The sequence below is a fragment of the Lactuca virosa genome, chromosome 6, assembly GCF_052849685.1.
Source record: "Lactuca virosa cultivar CGN04683 chromosome 6, Lactuca_virosa_CGN04683_v6, whole genome shotgun sequence".
Classification (NCBI taxonomy): Eukaryota; Viridiplantae; Streptophyta; class Magnoliopsida; order Asterales; family Asteraceae; genus Lactuca; species Lactuca virosa.
This window is the reverse complement of record NC_136431.1, coordinates 62,492,695-62,518,267: the sequence shown is the minus strand read 5'-3', so window position 1 is coordinate 62,518,267 and position 25,573 is coordinate 62,492,695. Positions and strand designations below refer to the sequence as shown.

The following is a 25,573-nucleotide window of genomic DNA, read 5'->3' as shown; positions in this document are numbered from 1 at the left end:
TGCCTTGAAGGTTCGAAGATCTAACATGAATGTGATGATGTTTATGTAAGATATCTATGATTTGAGTAGAAAGAAGTGAAATAATCTTGTGGAGGATGATAATACTTACCAATAGTAGAAGAAAAGCTTGGAGAATGGTCTTGAATCTCGAAATCTAGAGAGAGAATTGAGAGAGAATGATGTTTGTCTTTTGGAGGAAAAATGAGAGAAATGAGAGGAAAGTGAGGAGAGATAGGAGTTTTCAGCCTTTGACCAAGAGTGTGGCTGGTCAAATGGTGGGGAAAGTACTCTTGAATGACCAGGTATGGTGGAAGGACAAGGGTGGTTAATGGAGTGGGCATGGGGGTTGCTTGTGTCATACACTAAAGCAAAGTCAACACTCCACCAATAATATCCCACCCACTCTTCTTGGATAAGGATTATGCCCCAAAACGTGATTAATTATGAAATAAGGGGTTTTATATGTTAAAATATGATTTTGGGTGAAAATCCCGCATTAAAATCTCGAAAAACGGGCTCAAAACGCTAAAAATATTGGAAACCGGGCAAAAGCTGTCAAATTCCGAAGTTCAGGCCGAGGATGCGAAGGTTCGGCTCCTTAGGAGCTTAGAACCGAAGGCGAGGCTCGGTTGTGCATGGGAACCGAGAGTAGAAGAGGAACCGAGAGTGGAGGTTCGGCTGCGCGGGTCGCTTCTCGGACCGAAGATCAAGTCCTCTCGGACCGAAGGTCAAGCCCTCTCGGGCCGAAGGTGGGAAAGGGAGAGTCTCGGTTCGGATTTGTCAAGGGACCGAAATAGACCGAGCACTCGGTCCATTTCGGTTGAGAGGTTTCGGTTCCTAAGAGGTTTCGGTTCCTGAGAGGGTTCGGCTCCTTAAGTCCGTTTTTCGCGTAGACTTCCGTTTTTGGGCTGTTTTCGTCAAATTCGAGGGTCGGGATGCCCCGAGTGATTATAAAAAGTTGAGAGAGATTTTAAGAGAGATTTGGGAGAGATTTGTCATACTTGGAGAGATTTGGCATACTTAGAGAGATTTGGGAGAGATTTCACATACTTAGAGAGATTTGGGAGAGATTTGACACTCTTGGAGAGATTTCTCATACATAGAGAGATTTGGGAGAGATTTCACATTCTTGGAGAGATTTCTCATACAGAGAGAGATTTGGGAGAGATTTCTTTTGTGACCTTTTTGAGTGTTTGGCTTCGCAATGCAAGGTTCTTACACTCTGTTAAGCCTTGTTATGAATGTTATACGCTCTCGAGGGGTATGGAATAATGTCCTATCGAGTAGATTCATCACTTACCCTGATTCGGGTTTAGAATTTCCGAACACGTGAAAACTCTAAGTGATACTTTATATTAAGATTGCGAGTAGGTACAATAAGAGTCATGATGGAAACCCTAATATACAAGGGTTAAATGAGTTGACCGGTTTGACTTGTTGACTTTAGTTGACTTTGACTTGGCCAAAAATTGACGATTGTCACAGAGAGTGGGCCAGATAGACTGAAGGCCCGGTGCGGGCGGTCCAGTCATAATGTAGACTCAGAGAGTGGACCAGGTGGACTGAAGGCCCGGTGCGGGCGGACCAGTCACATTGTAGACTCGTGATGCATGACTGTTCTGTTACTTATATGTTTATATGATATGGTTCTCTGTATGGCGTTGGTATTTTGGGGGAACTCACTAAGCTTTCGGGCTTACAATTTCAGTTTCTTGTTTCAGGTACATCAGGGGATCGCTACAAGGCGAAGGCATGATCGTACAGCTCCTTATGATTTGTTTATGGTTCTGGGAAAACTCTGATATTATACATTTTGAAAAAAAAGTTGTAATGATTTTAATGGGTTGAAATGTTTTAAAAGTTCAAATTTGTCTTGAAATTTTTGGGTGTTACAAGAGCCATGAATGAAGAAATGGAATCCCTTTATCGTAATCATACTTGTGATATAACTTCTCTTCCTAAAAACAGAAAACCTATCGGGTGTAAATGGATTTATAAAATTAAATATAAACCTCATGGGGAAGTTGAATGCTATAAAGCTAGGTTAGTTGCTAAAGGGTTTAACCAAAGAGAAATAATTGATTTTGAAGAAACTTTTTCACATGTGGCAAAAAATTTTACAGTTCGTATTATTATCTCTTTATATGTCCATAATTCATGACCTCTATATCAACTAGATATTAATAATGCTTTTTTTATATGGGGATCTTTCTGGAGATGATTATATGTCTCTTCCTCCTGGTTATCATACTAAAAATGATACTAGAGTATGTAAATTGGTTAAGTCTTTATATGGTCTTAAACATGCTCCTAGAATGTGGAATGAAAAATTGTGCTTAGCCTTGTTTAAATTTGGCTTTAAGCAAAGTGTTAATGATTATTCCTTATTTACCAGGAATGTTGGAAATTCTGTTACTACTTTACTTGTTTATATTGATTATATCATATTAACTGGTAGTCATGAAACTGAGTTGAATCAGTTTAAAGAATTTTTAAAGACTCAGTTTGTTATTAAAGATATTGGTGTTTTAAAATATTTTTTTTAGGAATTGAGGTTGTTAATACTATTGATGGTCTTTGTTTAAATCAGAGAAAATATTATTTGGAACTTTTGCATGAATATGGTATGCTAGGTTGTAAGCCTATTAGTATTCCTCTTGAAACTAATTTAGTTGTTAATTCTGGTGATATGGATAAAAGTGAGAATTTGTTGTCAAATATTACTGAATTTCAAAAGCAAATTGGAAAGTTGATTTATCTTACTATCACTAGACTTGACATCTCTTACAGTGTTCAAGTTCTTAGTCAGTTTTTGCATAAACCAACAAAGACTCACTTAAAGATTGCTTTTAGATTATTGCGATATTTAAAAGGTAATTATGGAAAAGGAGTATCAATTACAAAGTCAGATACTTTTGAATTTAGAGGTTATGTTAATGCAAATTGGCCAAAATGTTTGTCCACTCGTAGGTTTGTTACAGGATATATGGTGTATTTTCCTTAATTTCGTGGAAAAGCAAGAAACAGTCTACTGTTTCTAGATCTTCCACTAAGCCTGAATAGAGAGCACTTGGGTCTATAACTTGTGAGATTATTTGGGTGTTAAAAGTCATGTTTGAATTAGGTTTTACAGGGTTGTCACATGTTCCTGTGTAATGTGATAATGACTCAACTATTAAGTTAGCCTTGAATCCTATATTTCATAAGAGAACTAAACATTTTGAAATTGACTTACATTTTGTTCGTGAAAAAAATTTCTAATGGTGTTTTAGAATTAGTAAAAATTTCATCATCTGATCAAACCGCTGATATTTTAACCAAATCCTTGAGTTTTAAACAATATGAATTTTTAGTTAATAAAATGGGTTTGGTTGATATTTTTAGTAGTAAAAAACAAACAATTCAATTGAGGGGGATGTTGAAAATATTGTATTTTTAATGTTCAATCTCATTATTTATTTTAGTTTTATTTATTTTGTTATGAAGTTTGTCATGAGGATATATTTTGTACATCATGAATTCTTTGATTAAAAATGTTTTGTTAAATATGTTGGTCAAAGGGTTAGTCATGTTATTATGACATAGTTTTGGGTTTAGGCTCGTTTTTTGTAAACTGCGGGTGAAAAACGCGCAAATTTTTACCCGATCCATCGGTCTATTTGAATATATGTTGACCTGAAGTATAAAAGTTGTTCCCGGAGCTGTGATGGTCATAATTTCACTGACAAAAGTTTTGTAGCTCTATCTTTTCTCTCATTTTGCAATATAGAGTTAGGGTTAGGGTTTGACACTCTCGTTGTTCTTCACTGAAAATCACTAGATCCTGTATGATCATTTTAGTTTAGGTTGAGTGTAGTTTATGAGAGTTTTTGTAGTGAGTTTTGATTTGTAAGTATTGTGAAAACCAACTGGTTCTTTGTTTTTAATTGATATAAGAACTGTTGATGTTGTGCATATTGTGTTCTTGAGTTTTTTCACCCAAAGATTTCAATATTTTATCAACCGCATGGCAACAATACAAGGTTACCAACGACGATAAAGCATTCGGTCACCAAAAAGCGTGGGAAATTTGTCATAAGGGTCCAAAATGGGTCCTTAAACCAGAGACTTCGCATTCGGAATTGACCTCCGGCTCCAACAAAAGGCCAAGAACTTCGAGTCGGATGTGGGTTTTGGCGTCGACCTCAATGAAAACTTTGATGGCACCGAGGGGGAGGGTCCACCGGAAGTCCAACTTCGTCAACCATCGGGAAGGATCAAAGGGAAAAGGTGGCGTCTTCAAGCGGAAAAGCGAGTAGCAAAGACGTACTTCCAGAAAAAATTTACAAAACTTTAGAAAAAAATATATGAAGCAACGGAGGAAGCTCGTCGCTGGAAAATAGCACTTAACGATCTTCAAATTATAAACGTAAAGCCCCAACCGGATCTCGACCCGGAAAATCTAGCGACATTTCTAAAAATTCAACAACAAGTCCGCGATAAATATTGAAATTAGGTTTTAAGGTTTTAAGGTTTTTACTTTTTATGTTTAATTTTCTATGTTTTCAAGTCATTTAGGTTTAAATTTCTATGGTTTTATGTTTTTTTAGTAATTTAGGTTTGAAATTTTATATGTACATGCAGCAAATTTGTATTTGGGAGATAAACATATTTGGTCCACTACTGGGGTCCAACAATGCGATCCTTTGGGACCACTTCTTTTTGCTCTTGTACTGCACCCACTTATACATCAAATTAGAGACACTTGTAAGCTTCTTCTTCATGTTTGGTACCTTGATGATGGGACAATCATTGGAGATTCAGAGGCGGTGGCCAGAGTATTGGACATCATTTGGGTGGCAGGCCCAGGGTTGGGGCTTGAGCTGAATATCAAGAAAACTGAGCTATTTTGGCCTTCATGCGATGGTAGGAAGCTTCATTCAAGTTTATTCTCTGCTTACATTGGGTGACCGTCAGTGGGGGTGAAGCTTCTTGGGGGAGCTGCTAGTAGAGATGCGAGTTTTATTAGCGGGTTAGCCATGAAGAGGGCTGACAAGGCTGTTGATTTGATGGGCCTTCTACCACAACTACATGACCCCCAGAGTGAGCTCCTTTTGCTTCAATCTTGCATGGGCATCACCAAACTTTTCTTTAGCCTGAGAACGTGCCAACCCGTTCACATGGAAGAGGATGATTTGTGTTTTTATAAAGGGTTACGTGGGTCGACTGAGGACATTGTGGTTTGTGGGGGTCCGTTCTTTGGGGACCTTCAATGGCGACTGGCTTCGTTACCAATTAGGTTTGGTGGTTTGGGGTTGTACTCAACAGTAGAGGCTTCATCCTATGCCTTTGTGGCCTCACGAGCTCAATCGTGGGTGTTACAAGACCACATCTTACGAAATAGCGGCATATGTGGTATGGATTCAAATTATGTTTGTGCTTTGGCCTGTCTTCGTGATACGATTTCGGGCTTTGACTTCAGCGGTTTCACTAATAAGGACACCGCCCCACCAAAAGCCCAACATTCATTGGCAAGTGCCCTTTTTTGTAAAATTGTCCAAGACATGGAAATTCACTTCGACATCATGATTAGGCAGAAAGCAATTTTTGAGTGTCTAAGGGCCCTACATGCTCAGGATTTTCTTATGACTATTCCTATTGACGGTCTTGGTCAGCATATGTCGCCAACATATGCATGATCAATATAGTCATCCTTGAGGTTCCGTTGTTGTTCTGGAGGGTTCGTTTCTTGATGGGAGTCACTGTCAATAATTTTTCAGTGAGCAGAAGCCATTATTTTAGCATATGTATAACATAGATAGTCATATTCACCCGATGATAAAGATAAGCAAAACATATTTCTTCTTAAACATTTACCTTAGAGACCTAAAGTTAATACTTGTTATCTTCACGTTAAAACAGTCAAAATCGGTATCTTTTGAAAATAAAAAGAGAAAAGAGATGGAAGAAGAGATAAAATTGAAAAACGATCCGGTGCATTAGTTTCTATATCAGGAAATGATCTTCCTATTATGGAGGAAATGGTGCAACAGAGATACATATCTCTTAATTCTAGATGAAGAAGATGCCGAATCTTGTATTTTTAATGTTTCAAACATATTCTAGACTACTTAATTTGAATTCATTAAAAATGATTTCCATTTGGTGGATTTGAAATCAAATTGTTGTAGGTTGATTAGAGTCGAGTTTCCTAACTAAGTAGCTCAATGTAGTACATGTCCATTTGAACTCTACAATGATTTCGATTTGCTGGATGCATAGCTACCCTTCATGTGAACTACAAATTGTGATCATAGTTCGTCTTTCTTGTATATCCATTAACATGGTTAAGACATTTAGTATATGCTTATTATACCACTTCGTTTTGCAAAAAGTAAAAATAGAATGATATAAACGGCAACCCAAATACATGAAAGAGAATATATGCATAATGGGGAAGTCAAGGTGATATTGCGGGAGATAATATAGTGGCTTGCTTGCACTAATCATGTTGTAACTTGCAATATGATAGCTGATAGCTATGCTTATTAAATGTTAAACCTTGCTATTCTTATAGCTGTGAGATGTAAAATTTCGATGTTAAAGCATGGAGTAATTTTTATTAATGTATAAACCTTGTTTTCTTGCATGTACTCATTCGCGAGGTGTGATCGACATCCCTTGTGGGTTGGGTTACAACGGAAAATTTATACTTACATATTTTTGCTATTAAAAGGTTGACACGACAACGACGATACAGTATTGCACCACATCCTAAAAGATCAATTAATTGTAAAAATTTCAACACGGCGCTGACCATGCATTATTGTACTACACTCTAATAGGTACCTACTAAGGATATATCTCATACTTCATTATAATGATATTTAGTTGCAGATATTTAGTTGTTATTATATAGGATACACATAAATTGTAATTATCTTATTCCTATTTTTATCGATCTTTGTATCATAATTAAATCCTTAATAAATTATCAACCACAATCGTGATGGTATCAGCCTAACTTAAGAGTTAAGATCCTACCCTAATCTATCCAATTCGTTGCCGCCACCTTCTTCCCCATTGCTACTAGCTAGAGCCGGCCGCGAGATTTCGTAAGCCCCGTACAATTTAACAAAAAATAGACTTTAAATTACTTAAAAAACCTAAAAATTTAAGCAAAGAAAATTATGATATTTCATATTATATTGCGAAATATATAAAAAAAAGTTCATTAAATAATACAAAAAAAAAAAATTTGCTTCCACTTAAAAATAGTCATCGTTCTAATATTTCCTTTATAAACAATTTTATACAAAAGGTTTCTCTTAATCTTCATCAAAAACTAATCTATTAAATTGTTCTTCATTCATTGTAGATCGTAGGTAGAACTTCAATATGCAAATTTGTAAGTAGCTTCTTGGTTCTTGATTCTAAAAAAAAAAAACTTTGATTTGCTTATAATAAAATTGTAAACAAATCAGAAATGAAACCAACACATTACACTATCAGGAAAAAACTCTGATTCGCTTCAAATAAAATAATCAGAAATCAGAAAAGTCACTTTCTAATTTTCAACATTTTAAAAAAAATCTGAAATCAAAAATTTTTAAACCTCAATGCTTGATTGATAGTCAACAAATTGTTGCTTCAATGCGTCTAAATTCGAGAAAATAGGAATGAGAAGGAACGAAAGAAAAAAATGATTTACTTCTTATAGACCAAAAACTTATCGTAAATAAAAAATGAACTTAAAAGGAAAAAACACATTTTAATTTGTTTGTATAGTTGTACTTCAAAAATCGGAAATTGATTTCCTTCTTCCTTGTGATTTTCGAAAATGATTTCCTTGTGCCTTGTGATTTTTGAAATCGATTTGTTTGTACCTTAAAAAAAAAACCAAATTTAAAGTTCAAAAATGAACATGCATAAAAAACAAACCAGAAAAAACAAAAAATCAAAAATTTCTTTCCTTGTGATTTCAAAACCTCAAGCAGGATTGATTTTGGAGCTTCAATAAATTTGATTTTCGAGAAGAAACAATAACGATTGTAAGATTCAATTTTTTTTTCTAGAGATTATAATCATAAAGCACTCAAAGCTGATTTTTGAGAATAAAACAGAATTGATGCTTCTAATTTCCGAGAAGAAAGAAAAAAAAAGTACGATTGTAAGAATTGAAAGCTCCTGATTTGCTTATGAAATCGCCTGATATTAAACAAACAATAAGGCCGTTGTTGTCAAGGATTGGAGACGATTCACTAAGAATCATTAATTTGTTCCCCATACATAAACGTAATCAACAAACAAGAAATCGAAGAGTTTTTTTTTCTTTTCCCGAAGTTTTAGATTTCCTGCTCATTCCCTGCTCTTGCATCTTGCTTACCAGATAACTAAGTGATTAAAACTGAATATAGGCTAATATACATGTTATTTTTTGGCCCTATGATTTAGTGGGCCCTGTTCATGGGTACTATTTGAACACCCCATGGGTCGGTCCAGCTGCTACCTACAACCATGAATCCTCCCCCCCCCCCCTCTCAACTATTCTCTACATGCTCAAAATTAAGCTATAATCTTCAAACCATCTCTTATGGTAAGATTAAATTATCCTTCAACTATTCTTTACATTCTCAACATTACGCTCTAATCTTCAAACCATCTCTTATGGTAAGACTAAATTATCCCACATGTCTCTTATCAAAAACTTATTGGATATATTGATGTATCCATTCTTCTACCACAATCTACCGTGAAGTTTACAATAAACCTTATCTCACCCTGACGTTGCTTTCATGGAAAGAAAACGACTGAATAGATCTTATTCTTCTTCAATCTTCTCTTACTGAGGAAGTTATGATCGAAGATTTCAGTTCAAGACCGCTCGTTATTTATGTTGTGCCCTTGAAGATGCTTGTAGTCATGATTTCTTCAAATGCATGAAGAACCTTTATGATTTGCTATGACAATCAATTATGTAACACCCATAAAAATCATGATAAATTTAAACTTTTAAAAACCAACCAACTTTACAAATTGTTTACAAACATAGTTTCAAAAGCATTTCAACATCAGAGTTCCCAAAATCATAAGTCCAAAACATGAGGATGTGTACGGTCACGCCTTCGTCTTCCCGCGGTCATATGAAGTACCTGAAACATAACCCAAAACTGTAAGTCAAAGCTTAGTTAGTTCCCCAAAAATACCGACACATATCCAAATAACATAAATATACAATAACAACATGCAATGGGTCCACAACTAAAAGTATGGATTACCCCTAAGCCCACAACATAACTCTGGCTTGCCCTCGGGGCCTACATCTTATGTCTAGCTTGCTCCCCGACCAGATCGGTCCTTGGATTAAATACCATCAAGCCCTTAGTACGAGTCTGGCATGCCCTACCAGGCCCTCAACTCATATTTAGAATCCTCATGAGCCCTCAGTATGAGTCTGGCATGCCCTACCCGACCCTCAACTCATATCTGGAATGCTCTAGGGTTTGTTGGCTACCACACGGGGCAGTACAACCTCAACCCAACCCAACACAATATGTCGACATATACCAAATAATAAACATAAACATATAATCATGCAACAAAGTCACAGGTAGTCCTACAGATCTAACAGTCTAGCATATCGACAACTAGCATAAACATGCATATCTATCCCATACTCAGCATATCAGTGAATATCAACCAATAGGCCGAACTTGGTGCCTTCGACCTGTAAGTATATTGAGGAACTCACCTCACAATCTGAACAGAAGCTGATGAGGTCACTGACTCCGAAACTCAGCTCTGTAACTGGCACCTAAACCCACCAAGGACCAATTCCATCAAAATCCCAAAAATACCCAAAATACACTCAATGGTCAAACTTGGTCAAAGTCAACTGGTCAACCCACTAAGTCAACTGAGTCAAACCCAACCGAGTATGCAGGGCGTACTCCGGAGGTACGCTGAGCGTACTCCAATCCTCGCAGTTGACCACCATCGGGGTGGTTGACCGAGTACACGAGGCGTACACCAAGTACACGGGGCGTACCCTCGCAGGCCCAAAAACTTCATTAAGAGCTTAATGGCTTAAGCTCTTACATCCAACTTCAGAGCCATGGCCAAAATACATTCTAGGGTCATAAAGCTTCCTACTTTATGACTTTACATGCTTAATAAGAGCTCAACTCAAGGTCTTAATCCATTAAGACCTTCTACAAGATGCATGGAGCAAAACTAATCAATGGCACTTCATTTTTATGGCTTAGGACCCCTCCAAGGGTCTGAAAGGACAACTCAAAACGTTAAGAACATGTCATGCTCAAGATGAGACATTTGGGACCAAAAAGTTCATGAAATCAACACATAACAAGATCTAGCAAACTAGCCATCAAGGTATGAACTTTATACCTTGAAATGATGGATAAAGGTGCAAAACTTCCAGATCCAAGCTTTGCTTCAAGCTTCTAAGCTTCACCACCACCTTCTTCTTCTCTTGAAACACTCAAAAACTCACACTCAACATTCCAAGGACTCAAATAAGGATAGGGTTACAAGGTAACTCGATATCTGCTAATGGATGCTGAAAAGTAGGGAATGAATGAGACTTAAGGATGTTTAAATACTTGCCAAACCCTAAAATTTAGGGTTTTCCCATTTAGGAAGTACGCCCAGCGTACAAAGATGTACGCCCAGCGTACTAGGGCGCGCCCTAATACGCTTAGCGTACACCACGTACGCATGGCGTACTCCAAATCCATATTTACCAAAATGCCATTAAGGCCCTTATGCATATAATCCATGAGCTTTGAGACCAATTGCAATATAATTAAATTAAAAGGGTGAATTTAGAAGTACCTTGACATCAGGATATTACAATTCTCCCCCATTTGATCTAGACTTCGTCCTCGAAGTATGTTGTGGCGAATAGCTCAGGATAATGCTTCTACATCTCAGCCTCTGGCTCACAGGTCCACTCAGATCCCGTCCAATGCTGCCGTCGTACCTTCACCAAAGGTATCTCCTTGTTGCGCAAGACCTTCATCTTTCTTTCCAAAATAGCTACTGGCCTCTTAACATAGTTCATGCACTCATCGACCTGAATATCATCCAAGGAAATCACTGCATCCTCATCCAATACGCACTTTTGCAACTGCAAAAAATGGAAAGTGTTGTGAATCTGACTGAGCTCCTCAGGAAGATCCAACCTGGAAGCAACCTTGTCAACCATGGAAACCACTCGAAAATGCCACATATACCGGGGACCTAATTTCCCCCTCTTCCTGAAGCGTATCACACAGTTCCAAGGTGAGACCTTCAGTAATACCATATCGTTGACCTGAAATTCCAACTCGGATTGGCGCCGGTCGGTATAGCTCTTCTGCCGACTCTGAGCGGTCTGCAGTCTCTGCTTGATCTGTTAAATAAGCTCTGTTGTCTGAAGGACTACTTCGGTCCTTCCCATGACCCTGTGACCAACCTCTCCCCAACAAACTAGGGTACGACATCTCCGCCCATACAAGAGCTCAAAAGGCGGAGCACCAATGCTGGAGTGATAATTGTTGTTGTAGGAGAACTCCGCAAGAGGTAGGTAGGAATCCCCAATCCCACCAAAATCAATAACACAGGCCCGCAACATATCCTCAAGGATATGTATTGTCACACCCCCAAACCAGGATGGTGGAAACGTCTGGGGGTGGATGACTTTCATGTATTGTATCATAACAATTGAGTAATAGTAAAGAAAGAAAACATAACCATCATATATATAATTGAAAAAGTTACATCATTGTAAGTGTTACATGTTTGAAAAGTTAATTACAATATGATAACAAAAGATTTGTTTGACGCCTTAACACCCCATCCTAAAAAAGCTGTTGGTTACCTGTTTTACTGATTTCCTGAGCATACAAGTTGTTTGAAAAAGTGTCAAAAATTAAGTTGGTGAGTTCATAAGAGTTTATATGAAAAATAGTAAGCCTTTCCGTGAAAAGATATCGTGTTTGTTTCCAGAAAATCCAATATTTTCTAATAAATGAGATCTAAACTTAAAATACTATAGGAGTATTTTTGTAATACATAAAAACACACACTTAAAATCTTTATGTACCTCTTACCCCTATTATCGAATAGACTCTATGGCAGGATTCCACTTACCTGTAGATCCCTACCCTCCTAACCAAGGAAACTAAGGTTGGATCATGGAAGATCTAGAGGAGGATTCCAAAGAGATTTTAGAAGAGGAAGAGGACGAAGAAGAAGTCGAGGAAGACACCGACTCATAACCCGAAGTGTACAACCCACCACAAGCCATCCAAAACCCTAGACAGAACTTCCATGGCCCGACGCCTCAATGGGCAGTAGACTTGAGGATATGGAGCCAAGAGTAGGGACAACGCCCACCCTATGGTATGGAACGAGGGTTCTACAACCTCGCTCGAGGAGGTTCAGCAGAAAGGGCTCTCCCGGTCATAATTCGCCGCATCGCTAACCAAGGTGAACAAGCAACAACATCCGCTAACCGTATCATGGAGGTTGGTGCTACTACCGAAGTGACCGCAATCCGTCTTCGTCGTCTGGACGAAGATCATGATAGGACCCGGGACCATACTCAGGCCCTTTAGAAGGAAGTTACCACAACTCGGGCTGAAATGAGAGAATATCGGGAATGTCAGGCCATAATGGAGAGGCGTGTATTTGAGGCTGAGCATCGAATGAAGGAAATGCAAACCTTCATAACTTCATCTCAGCACCCACGGAAGACCAGCCGCCACGAGTAGTTTCCTATACTACTCATGTTTTGTTATAGATTAGGTGTTTTTCTTTCCGTATGTAACTACGACCCTACGAATAAGTGATTACACTATTCCTTGGAGTCGGTATGCTGTCAAAAATTTTCCATTACATTGATGTATTGTAGACCTGCTTAAAAGGTCAAAATTTCCCCAACACTATGTATTAAAATATATCAATGAAACTGACAAGCATTTTATTTCATTGGAATGTCACTATTAAATTCATGTATTTTTGATCGCTCAATTTACCATAGTAGACATCCATCACGAGTCGCTTACACAATACATTAAAGTCGGAACCTAAGACGAATGGAACTGAAATAATCTAGTCTCGACTTGTAATCACTATTGAAAACTTATCATCATTCCATCTTTGATCTTTATGGCAGAAGTATGCCTCCACGAAGATCAACCAGATGTTCCATCAACACAACAACAGCGCCACAACCACCACCACCTCCACCACCTCAGATGGATACTGCTGTCTTTCAAGCTGTTGTAACCGCTGCTATAGCACAGATTAGCTCCAACGGTGCCTCTGGAGCTGGAATTTGTAATAATAGTTCTAACCAAGGCGACAACCATGGTCGACCAAGAGGATGCTCCTATAAGGACTTCTTGAACTGCAAACCCAAAGCATTTTATGGCGATGAAGGTGTCATCGCCCTAACAAGGTGGTTCGAGAAGATTGAGTTGGTATTTGAAATATGTGCTTGTCTGGAAGAGAATAAGGTCAAATTTGTTGCCTGCACTTTCACCGATAGGGCCCTCTCTTGGTGGAATGGCCATGTCAAATCTCTAACACTCCCCGTGGCTAACGCATTGAGCTGGGAGGACCTAAAAATCATGATGCTAGCAGAGTATTGCCCAAGGGGCGAAATACAAAAATTGGAGCAAGAACTCTGGAGCCTCACAATGGAAGGTTCCGATATAACAAAATACACCACGAGATTTAGTGACTTAGCAGTACTTTGTCCCGGGATGGTCACCCCAGAAAGCAAAAAGGTAGAACGTTGCCTCTGGGGATTATCCCCCCAGATCCAAGGAAATGTAAAAGCTTCAAAACCCTCTACCTTTGATAGTGCCAAACGCTTGGCACGAACACTTGTAGATCACAGAGTCCGCAAGGGCTTCATGACACCTATTCCCGAACTAGTGAAAGGGAGTGATAACAAGAGAAGACCTTGGAACAAGAGGAAGAGCAAATCAACGCACGAGCCCACCAAGAAACAACAAATAGTGGCAGTCCACGCTGTCACTATCCCGGCCGCTCCAGCACCAGCAAAGCAATGTGCTGGAACCTTGCCCAAATGTAACAAGTGCAACTTCCACCATGTTGGAGCTTGTAGGAAAATGCACTGCACAAACTGCAACAAGAAAGTACATATTGTCCGTTTTTGTAAAGAGCCATCCCAACAGACAGTACCAACCACATCTACCGGAATAGGCCGAACATGCTACGGGTGCGGGGAAACAGGGCACTTCAGGAGGGAATGCCCAAAAGCAAACAACAGGAATGTTGGGGGTACAGGAAGAGTTCTAACATTAGGGCACGAGGAAGCCCTGAAGGATCCCACGGTGGTTACCGCTACGTTCGTTCTCAATAACTCTTATGCATGCGTACTCTTCGATAGTAGTGCGGAGAGGACTTTCGTAAGCCACAAATTTATAAACATACTCAACCAAAAACCACAAACACTCAATGAAATATTTACCGTAGAAATGTCAAACGGTAAAATTGAAAGCACTAAAGACGTGTACACCGGGTGCACATTAACTCTAAACAATCATTCATTTTGAATCGATTTAATGCCGGTTACAATAAGGAGTTTCGACGTCATCGTTGGTATGGATTGGTTAAGTCCTCACCACGTCGATATCTTATGTTACGAAAAAGCAATCCGACTCAACTTATCGAACAACGAGACCCTCGTCATCTACGGCGACAAACCTAGCCCAAGTCTCAAAATCATCTCGTGCATTAAGGCTCAAACCTATCGGCGCAAGAAGTACCATGCATTCCTAGCTCACGTCGTTGACAAGAAGAAGGAGGTAAATGATATCAAGGATATTCTGGAAGTCCGAGACTTTCCCGATGTATTCCCCGAAGACCTACCGGGAGTACCTCCTGTGCGACAAGTCGAATTCCGCATCGAATTAATTCCTGGAGCCACCCCCATCGCCAAGTCCCCATATCGATTGGCTCCGGCTGAAATGCAGGATTTATCCAGTCAACTAAACGAACTGCTGAACAAATGATTTATCCGACCAAGCTTCTCACCTTGGGGAGCGCCAGTTCTGTTCGTTAAGAAGAAAGACAGATCGTTTCGTATATGTATTGACTACCGTGAGTTGAGGATAGAAAAGCTATATGCCAAGTTTTCCAAATGTGAATTTTGGATCCGAGAGGTGGACTTCTTGGGTCATGTGGTCAGCAAAGAGGGAATACATGTGGATCCCTCCAAAATCAAGGAAATCGAGAACTGGAAGGCACCAAGAACACCGACGGAGATCCGCTAGTTCTTAGGTCTTGCTGGCTACTACAGAAGATTTATTCAGAACTTCTCAAAGATTGCTAAGCCACTCACTACCTTGACGCAAAAAGGAGTGACCTTCAGCTAGGAGGAAAAACAAGAACCTGCTTTTCAGATACTGAAACAAGCTCTATGTAGCACCGCAATCTTGTCTCTTCCAGAAGGAACCGATGACTTTGTGTTCTATTACGACGCTTCGAATCATGGTCTTGGGTGTGTGCTCATGCAGCGAGGAAAAGTCATTGCCTATGCCTCGAGGAAACTTAAGACTCACGAAGTGAACTACACAACACATGACCTCGAGCTAGGAGCAGTAGTGTTCGCCTTGAAGATCTAGAGGCATTACCTCTACGGCACTAAATGCACCGTCTTCACTGACCATAAGAGTGTCCATCACATTTTCGATCAAAAGGAACTAAACATGAGGAAACGACGATGGGTGGAGCTACTAAATGATTACGGATGTGAAATTCTTTATCATCCAGGCAAGGCCGACGTAGTAGCGGATGCCCTCAGCCGAAAAGAATACTCAGGCCGTCGAGTAAAGTCGTTGACCATAACTATCCATTCACACCTATCCACCCAGATCAAAGGGGCTCAGCTGGAAGCCTTGAAATCTAAAAATGTCTCAAAAGAATACTTGAGAGGAATGGAAAAAAAAATTGGAGGTCAAGGGGGATGGAGCTCGTTATCTCATGAATCGGATCTGGACACCAAAGTTTGGAGGATTTAGAGATGTTGTCATGAACGAGGCTCACAAGACTCGATACTCCGTACATCTTGGTTCAAATAAGATGTATCCAGATCTCAAGAAACTTTATTGGTGGCCGAACATGAAAGCCGATATCACTACCTACGTGGGCAAGTGTCTGACTTGCGCCAAGGTTAAGGTAGAATACCAAAAGGCCTCGGGTTTACTACAACAACCAGAAATACCCGAGTGGAAGTGGGAGAGGATAACCATGGACTTCATCACCAAGTTACCCAAGACGACGGGTGGACTCGACACCATCTGGGTGATAGTTGACAGGTTAACCAAGTCCGCACACTTCGTACCAATAAAGGAGACAGACAAGATGGAGAAACTGACCAGGACATACATCAAAGAAGTCGTGCGACTGCATGGAGTACCAATATCCATTATCTCTGACAGAGATAGTAGATTCACTTCACGATTCTGGCAGTCACTACAAAAATCCCTAGGGACTAGGTTGGACATGAGTACGGCCTACCACCCACAGACCGACGGGCAAAGTGAAAGAACTATCTAAACATTGGAGGATATGTTGAGAGCTTGCGTGATAGACTTTGGTAAAGCTTGGGATGCCCATTTACCTCTTGTCGAATTCTCATACAACAATAGTTATCACACTAGCATCGGAGTTGCCCCATTCGAAGCCCTCTATGGCCGCAAGTGCAGATCACCTCTGTGCTGGGCTGAAGTGGGTGACACGCAGCTAGTAAAGGGGCCAGTTCTGGACAGCACTCTCACTGGCCCCGAGATCATAAGGGAGACAACGGAGAAGATCGTCTAGATCCGTGAACGGCTGAAAGCATCAAGGGACCGGTAAAAGAGCTATGCAGATAAAAGATGCAAACCCTTGCAATTTCAGGTGGGTGACCGCGTTCTATTAAAGGTCTCGCCTTGGAAGGGGATGATACGCTTCAGAAAGCGTAGGAAGCTGAATCCGATATATATTGGACCATTTGAGATCCTTACAAGGATTGATCCGATAGCTTATAAACTTTGACTACCACAAGAACTTAATAACATACACCCCACCTTTCACGTGTCTAATATAAAGAAATGTCTGTTCGATGAAACTCTTGTTATCCCACTCGATGAGATCGAGATAAATGAGAGTCTCAACTTCATCGAATAGCCAGTGGAAATCATGGATAGAGAGGTCAAGCGAACAAAACAAAGCCGCATACCGATAGTGAAGGTCCGCTGGAACGCCAAACGAGGACCTGAAATCACATGGGAACAAGAAGACCAAATGAAACAGAAGTATCCACATCTCTTCCCCAACATTTGAAATCCCACTCAAAGTTCGAATTTCGGGACGAAATTCCCTCTAACGAGGGGATGATGTGACATCTGGGAAAATTCTAGAACAAACAAGACTAAACTCTAACCATGTACAAGTGAATTCACATCATAACATTGATATAATAAAACTTTGAATGCCATAAGGGCGTGTTTATATAAGTAATTATACAAATGTACTTTGAAAACCACATTGTAACCTTGTTACATTAAATCACCATTAGCTATAAGGGCATGTTTGTATATATGTTATCATGTGTATATTAATTTGAAACCATACTTATATAAGTTATATATATATATATATATATATATATATATATATATATATATATATATATATGTGTGTGTGTGTGTGTGTATGTGTGTTAATATAAATGGAAAAACATGTGGAAATAAGCTAATATAAGTTACAAGACATTAGGAGTAAAAAGGGTCAACAAAAGTTAAATAACACACATTGTTAGAATTTTCCAATTTTGGGTCCACCATCCTTGAGTTTTCGGCCATATAAGGACCGAAATCCCTTTCATGGGACCATGTAGGACTGAAAACACCTTCTTTAAGAATGATAGGACCGAAATCTCATTCATTAGGACACCCCATGACCGAAATCAACAATCTAAGGCCCATTAAGGCCGTAAACTCCTTCTTGGAACATGCTAGGACCGAAAACCTCTTTGTGTTTACTGCCATGGTCGAAAACTCTTTTGATTTGGTTAATCTATGGCCGAAATCACCATCAAAAGTGAGCAAGTGGTGCCACTTGATTGGCAGTTTAACTTTCCCAGAAGATAGATTACACTTACCAAAGTAAATGTCACCTCATAATCTTATCTCATTCCTTCATATATATACACGAGTTGTAGACTTTTCCAAACCCATTTACAGTAACAGTTCATCTCAATCCTCTCTCAAAAACCCCAACCTCATTTTCTTCCCAAAAATTAAAGAGCAACGTCTACTGGAGCCTTATTGTCTTCAAGCAGTTATTATAAGATCATTGTAAGTTCCTATAATATCTAGTGTTCTTCTAATACATTCAGGTCTAGTTTCATATATTTACACATTATAATGTGTTTAAACAATTAGGATACGATTACTTTCCCGTGTTCTAGCTCGAAGTCACTGTGTTTATCTTGTTATCAAACCGCGACTACATATAAGGTGAGTTCATACCCCTACATTTTTCAAGACTTTTTCTATGTTTTTAGGGGGAGGGGGGATACAAGTAACACACAATAATATTTTCGTGATAACGTGAACATTTTGAATACGTTACTATACTATTTTACGAAAAGCATTAAAAACACGAAATGGTTTTACTATAAATCGCGTGTGATTTCACGAACAACATTTTGATAATCATTACATTATTCGTACAAATATATATATATATATATATATATATATATATATATATATATATATATATATCAGATACAAAACGTTCATTTTATCGAAACTTTACAATTATAGTTTACGAAACTTTAACCCTTTGTAAGCCGTTGAGAAAAGAGTAAAAACGATATAAAATACATATCTCACTATTTTACGACACTTTCGACGTCATCCTGGAAATATGGGATAACGTCAGTTACAAACGTTTTCATTTCAAAAACACGTACACTCGTTGAATGAATTTGTGAGACAATGTCTTCATCGTACCTAACTGAGGTATACAGAAAGTCCTGTATTTATAACTGGAATCTCCGATACGAGAGCGTGATACTTGTGTATAGATCTATACGAGACTGATGATCCCACACCCTGACTACTAGCTACAGTCAGACCGGCAGGTTATGGGTGACAAATGTCATAAATAACTCGGTGCCTGAAGAACGACGAGGCAGGCACTGCATCTTAAAAGCACGGTTATGAAAACTCACATGGGGAGACGACTATACATACATTTACACGAAAACACTATTCTTCAAATGGTTTTATACATGAATAAAACTACATATTACTATTTTAAGTATGGAAAACACTAGTACATTTCGGTCTTAGAACAATTAAGACTACAACTCTTTTCTACGGAACATATTGGATTTTCTGGAATAAACACTATCATTTTACAATTGAATGGCTTACATCTCATTTATTTGAAAATATCGGATTTTATGGAAACAACACGATATCTTTTCACAGAAAGATTTACTATTGTTTATAACAAACTCTTATGAACTCACCAACTTCAATGTTGACACTTTTTCAAACAACTTGTATTCTCAGGAAACCAGTAAAACAGGTAACCACCAGCTTTTGAGGATGAGGCGCTAAGGCGTCGAACAAGTCTTTTTGTCATTATATTGTAATTGGCTTTTGAAACATGTAACATTTACAATGATGTAACTTTTCCAATTATATATATATATATATATATATATATATATATATATATATATATATATGATGGTCATGTTTGCTTTCTTTACTATTATTCAACTGTTATGATACAATACATGAAAGTCATCCGCCCCCGGACGTTTCCGCCATCCTGGTTTGGGGGTGTGACACGATGGGCCTTCAGTCTATCTGGGCCGCCCTGAGTCTGTTGGCCTAGAGCACAAAGCATGACCGCCTCAACCCACCTGCAATCACATCATCACATAGATATCAGACGCTAGCTAGCACACACAATAATCATATAGGCCTAACAGATCATCAATCATAGCATCATCATATAAAGTAGGATACGGATCTAACAGATCACTACACATAGCATCATACGATAACCAAGATAATAATCCAAAAGGGTCGGCCTTGGTATCTACGACCCTGTTAGTATAGTGAGGAAAACTCACCTCACAAGTAGTGCTGAACCGGTAGTATCAATCCCAACTCACAGCTCCAACTCAACAGCCTACAATCACCAAGTGACTAACATCATCAAAATCCCGAAATACCCTCAAGGTCAAACTTGGTCAACCATGGTCAAAGTCAAAGTCAACAGTCAAGGTCAACAGTCCATGTTGACCCAACTCGTCGAGTGCATCTACTGACTCGTCGAGTTCCTTCATATCTCAGAAAATCGTGAAAAGCTCGAGACAACTCGCCGAGTTACCAGAGCAAATCGTCGAGTTCTTCAGCATCCAGAAAGCGGGAAAACCCTACTCAACTCGCCGAGTTGGCTAAACAACTCGTCGAGTTTTCCTAGTCTTAAGGCATTCAGACACTTCTAAGCGAAACCAAAGCCCCAAACTATAGATCTGGTCCCTTAGGACTGAAATACCACATAAAGTTGCTAGCTTTACGTCCATGCATGTCATCAAGAGGGCTAAATCACTCAAACAAGGCTTATCAAGGGACTTAGAGCATGAAGGAGGGCCAAGACTTGATAAAGTTGGTGACTTTAAGTCCATGGAGGCCATGAGATGTCCAGATCTGAAACCATGGCTTCATAACATGCTCAAATCCAAGAATGGTCCCAAAATAAGCTAATAATGGCCATAAACTTTCAAAAAAAGAGATCTAGCAAAGGGATGATCAAGATAACGACTTTATACCTCCAAATGGTTGCAACAACACTGAAAATCCTGGATCTAAAGCTTCTCTCTTCAACTTTGCACCACCAACTTCAAACTCCTTCAAGAAAAGCCTCAAAGAACACTCTTTAAGCTCACACACACTCAAAACGGGGAAAGAGACACAATTAGGGTTTTCTCTGGACTGAGGGGACGGTAAGAGAGGCCAACAATGAGAGTTAAGGCCTTTAAATAGGGTGCAAACCCTAAAAATTAGGGTTTTCATGTTCAGCCTTCAACTCGTCGAGTTGGGGCCTTCCAACTCGTCGAGTAGACATTGAAAGATACGCGGGCATTAAATACTCTACATGACGAGTTGGAGCCTTCCAACTCGTCGAGTTGCCCTAAAAATATAGATATAAAGCTTTAAATCCATACCTGAAGATTGAGATGTTACAAGTAGCTATCCCAAAATAGGTGGTTCTTTAGTTAGGAGCAACGGAAAAAGAGGTTGAACCACCTCATAGGAACAAGGTATGTGATCTTGTTCAATTGTCAAAAATGGAGACAAGTCGTGGTTGTAAAGGGTCTTCAAGGAGAAGACGAGTTAAATTGGTACCAAGACCACACAGTTCAAAGTTCGACTCGTGGCTTAGGATTATAGTCGGGAAAGTGTGGTAAAGGTCGATAAGAAGTTTGGTAAATTTCTCAACACATGAAAGTCCTACTCAAAAGGTTTTAAGTATGAGTTTGGCTATCCAGTGTTAGAGCTCAGTTGCGATTTCAGACTCCGAAAAGCTTAGTTCGAAGAGGGGTTGATTGAAAAAATGGATGATTCACTACGAAGCTTCTCTGAGTTGGTCGGGGAAGGTGGAGGGTGTCTGCAAAGGGGTGGAGTGTGGCGTCTTTACAAAGTGGTGTCGAGTTGCGTTCGAGGTGGATGCTCAAATGGTTTGTGAAACGTGTTTACAGGTTGACTTAGTTGGTAAGCCAATGTTGAGATTGTAGGTAAAATGACTTAAACTGATTATCTAAGGGGCGGTCTATGAATATAATACTATAGTGTAAGCACCATTTCTGCCAATAGGGCAGAGTTGGTTATTTTGACCACAAATAAAGGATTTTAGACGTAGAGTGAGATCATTCTGGTTTCTTTTTTCTTTTTGCCTGTGTACGCTTTGGTCTCTCACGGTGAATAAGAAGCCATTTTTTGGTTCATCAAATTTCTTGTTTGTTTCTTCTAATTTTTATTCACAAACAGTGAAACAGATATACGCATTGATTATTGGCACAACAGTTCTGTACTATGTTAACTACTTTAACTTTAACCAGTATTTATGGTTGCTAGCTTATGTACGTGAAAGTCCCATTCTTAACTTTCTTAAATGCATAATGATCGATGTATGTGTTTTAGTGAAAATTCAAGATTAAAGAAACATGTTGTCAAGGAATAAACGAGAATAAATCACACATACTAAAACATGGTATTAATTTAATTAATGTGGTTTGGTTAATGTGACTTACGTTTACGTCCACATGGCAGGAAAGAGTATTCTTATTTACGAGCTTGAAAATATATAGTATCTTTGACAGTGATGACACCATAGCTATCAGCCGTATTGTATAGGTAAAGTACAAAATATAACCATCACTACAAGATGGTCATCCAAGCTACATAGATCAACACATGTCATCATGTACAAACTCGGGCCTAACGACCCTCAACCTACTCCAAACATTCTATCTTCGATATCGGTCAGGTTTCTTTACGTTGCTCGGACAAATCGGTATCCATTTGGGTCGTAAATTCTCAAGTCACATTTAATAATATTGTGATAGACGTCTACATGAATCCAGAAATTGATAGATCTCCGTGCATTGCATGTATTTTTTTGTTTATTGATTTATATGCACATACAATCACATGTGCTCAATAATGTCTTGACTGAGCTTGTGTACAGCTCCAGTTCATGACGATATATCCTAATCAAGAAATGGGCATCGTGGTCCAGTAGGGTAGTTCGATATTCAGAGACAGGTATCGTGCTTTGTACAAAAAAGTCCTTCACCCCTCCACTATTGCATTTACTTTATATCATAAAAAGTCTAGTTGATTAAAAGATTAAAAAAAGGCCCTTTTAGTCCTCTATAATGATCCCACCTTGAGACTGAATTATGAGTGGTGCCACACCTTGTCTCCCATTGTTTTTAGACTAATCCGGTTCACCATCTCCATCATAGCCAAATGTTTGGTCTGGATTGCACCCATCTTTGAGGCCTTTTTGGTCACTTGACTCTAGCTGCACCCACCCTTTCCTGGAAATTACCATCATGCCCTTATCAAATTGACATGTGCTTTCACTAGTCTTTAGCTTACTATTGCCAGTTATAAATTAACCCATCTCAAGTAGATGAGAAGTGAGGTATAGAGATGAAAGGAGTGGGAGGAAGATTTTTTGCAAAACTGAAATCCATTTCCACCAATGTAAAACAAGGTCTAGTTTTACCAACAGTCATAAGTGATATCAAGAATGAAGAAAATGGTAGAGCTCCCATGATCAGCTTGGAAGAGATCATAGAGAAGAATGTATCAGATTCGGTAGAATTTGAGGAGAAGTGTCCTCCAGGAGGAAGTGATGCGGTCATACTCTACACAACAAGTTTGAGAGGTATACGTAAGACTTTTGAAGATTGTAACACTATCAGGTTTCTTTTAGGAAGTTTTAGGGTTTCGTATGATGAGAGAGATGTTTCCATGCATATGGAATTCAGGGAGGAGCTGTGGCGGACATTGGGCGGAAGGGTGATCCCTCCGAGGTTGTTTATCAAAGGAAGACATATTGGAGGAGTGGAAGAGGTGGTCGGACTCCATGAGCAAGGGAAGCTTATATATCTCTTAAATGGGATACCCAGAAGCCCTACCACTGCCCCCTGCAAAGGCTGCGGTGGGATTCGTTTTAGGATTTGTTTTTCATGCAATGGTAGCCGGAAGGTGGTGTCAGAAGAGACCGATGATGATCATAGTGATCATAGTGATACTCCTTTGCCAATTAGTTGTGTAGAGTGCAATGAGAACGGATTAACGAAATGCCAAGTTTGCTTTTGATGCAGGAGTTGGGATCAAATGTATTATGTATCTGTCGTTTGACTGAACAAATGATTGTTGCATATCGATCTTTGTACGAAGAGTAGATGCAGATAGACGTAAGTCTTAAAAATTAAGTTGTAAATATGCGTTAATATGGATTGTAGTATGAAATGTTTTCATGTGAAGGCTGTTCTTGTCTTCATTCATCTTCATAATTGTTGGATGCTAGATGTCATTTAGTAGAAGCCTTATTGTTTTGAGCGAGTCTTTATTTGGTTATAACTTATAACTGTTTTTGGCTTTCGTTAAATATTATTTTAAATTACTAATCTTAATTGTGGTTCTCTTTGATTAATAATATAATATTTTTCTTAAATCATACCTCAATCACTCAATGACAATTTTTTATACTTTAATTTACCCCTGAGCGTAGACAAACATTGTGTGGCCCAAACCCTTGTTTAGTTTATCTTAAGGTCATGATGGGTTCTCCATCATGCATGTGGAGCTGTGGACCAAAAAGATAACTGGTTGTTAGAAGAAATCATTTTCGTTTTAAGTTGTTACAAATAGTAGAATAAATTTCAAGATCTATATATTCTACCACATTACGACACTTTATTGAATATTTTTCAATAAATTTATGAGTTTCTTTCAAATTTCAGTGTAAAAACTGCTCTAACATGACTATGTGCAGGATTATCGATGACATGCATGTTCAGTTCAATGAGTAATCACCATGGTTACGTAGACATTTTTACTAAAGATTTTATGTTATTATTATTTGTTTGTTCATCTAACTTACTGGTCACCGTCATGACTTCATTGTTTGTCTAGTTATATTCCATCATTGTCTCCACCACCAGTGGCGGATGCCTATAAGGGCTGGGGGAGGCCATGGCCCCCCAGCTTTTTGCTCCACTAAATATTACAATTTAATTTTGATATGCTTTGACTAAATAGTAGTATTATAAATATTTTGTATTAGTGTCTGTTGATTGATGAGCTTCCAAATCAGGGAGGAGATACAATTCTAATTTTTCATTTAAATATACATTGTAATCCCTTCTATAATTTAGATCATGCACGACGATGTGTGATAAAATTATATATATATATATATATATATATATATATATATATATATATATATATAACAAAATTGGAGGTAAAAACTTTTTTCTTAAAATAAGGATGTTCATATAATATATTTTTAATATAAATCTAATGCCTTTGATAATCATTATGAGAAATGAATAAAAACATTTGTTTTCTTCTATGAGTTTGTTTTTATAAGGTATAATTTTTTATAAAGGCTTGTTCATAAAGAAAAAAAAATTATTTGTTTTTTTTATATGTGGTCTGTACAAAACTAGTCAAAAATATATTGAAACATCCAACTTAATATACTAATAAATCTACTATGAATTTGTAGTGAGTCAAAAAATTAAGATCAATTAGACCTCTGAATTGTTCGGTGTAAAAGACTATAAAAACCTTAAATGACTTTTATTGATATTATTAAAAATTTTGAATATGGTTTTGGCCCCCTCATTTCTATTGATCATGTTCCGCCCCTGTCCACCACTATCGTCGCCACTTTATGGACGTCTTAATTAACCAGCATTCAACTACTACAAAAATTAAAACGAATCACCCATTCC

General features: G+C 38.5%; 1 protein-coding gene across 1 annotated transcript; it reads left to right on the top strand.

Moving 5' to 3' along the window:
• The first annotated feature begins 23,252 nt into the window (after positions 1 to 23,252).
• Positions 23,253 to 24,643, top strand: LOC145121590 (Glutaredoxin family protein). The gene is made up of 2 exons (XM_079057310.1): positions 23,253 to 23,915; positions 24,575 to 24,643. Exons 1-2 carry the CDS (start codon positions 23,253 to 23,255, stop codon positions 24,641 to 24,643), a joined length of 732 nt encoding a protein of 243 aa, XP_078913436.1.
• The last annotated feature ends 930 nt before the right edge of the window (positions 24,644 to 25,573 follow it).

What these genes read in the sequence shown, in the direction of transcription:
- LOC145121590 (XM_079057310.1), top strand. Translation starts at nt 23,253, where the DNA reads ATGAAAGGAGTGGGAGGAAGATTTTTTGCAAAACTGAAATCCATTTCC. An exon ending in ACGGATTAACGAAATGCCAA is followed by an intron (nt 23,916 to 24,574) that starts GTTTGCTTTTGA and finishes TTCAAATTTCAG; the next exon opens with TGTAAAAACTGCTCTAACAT.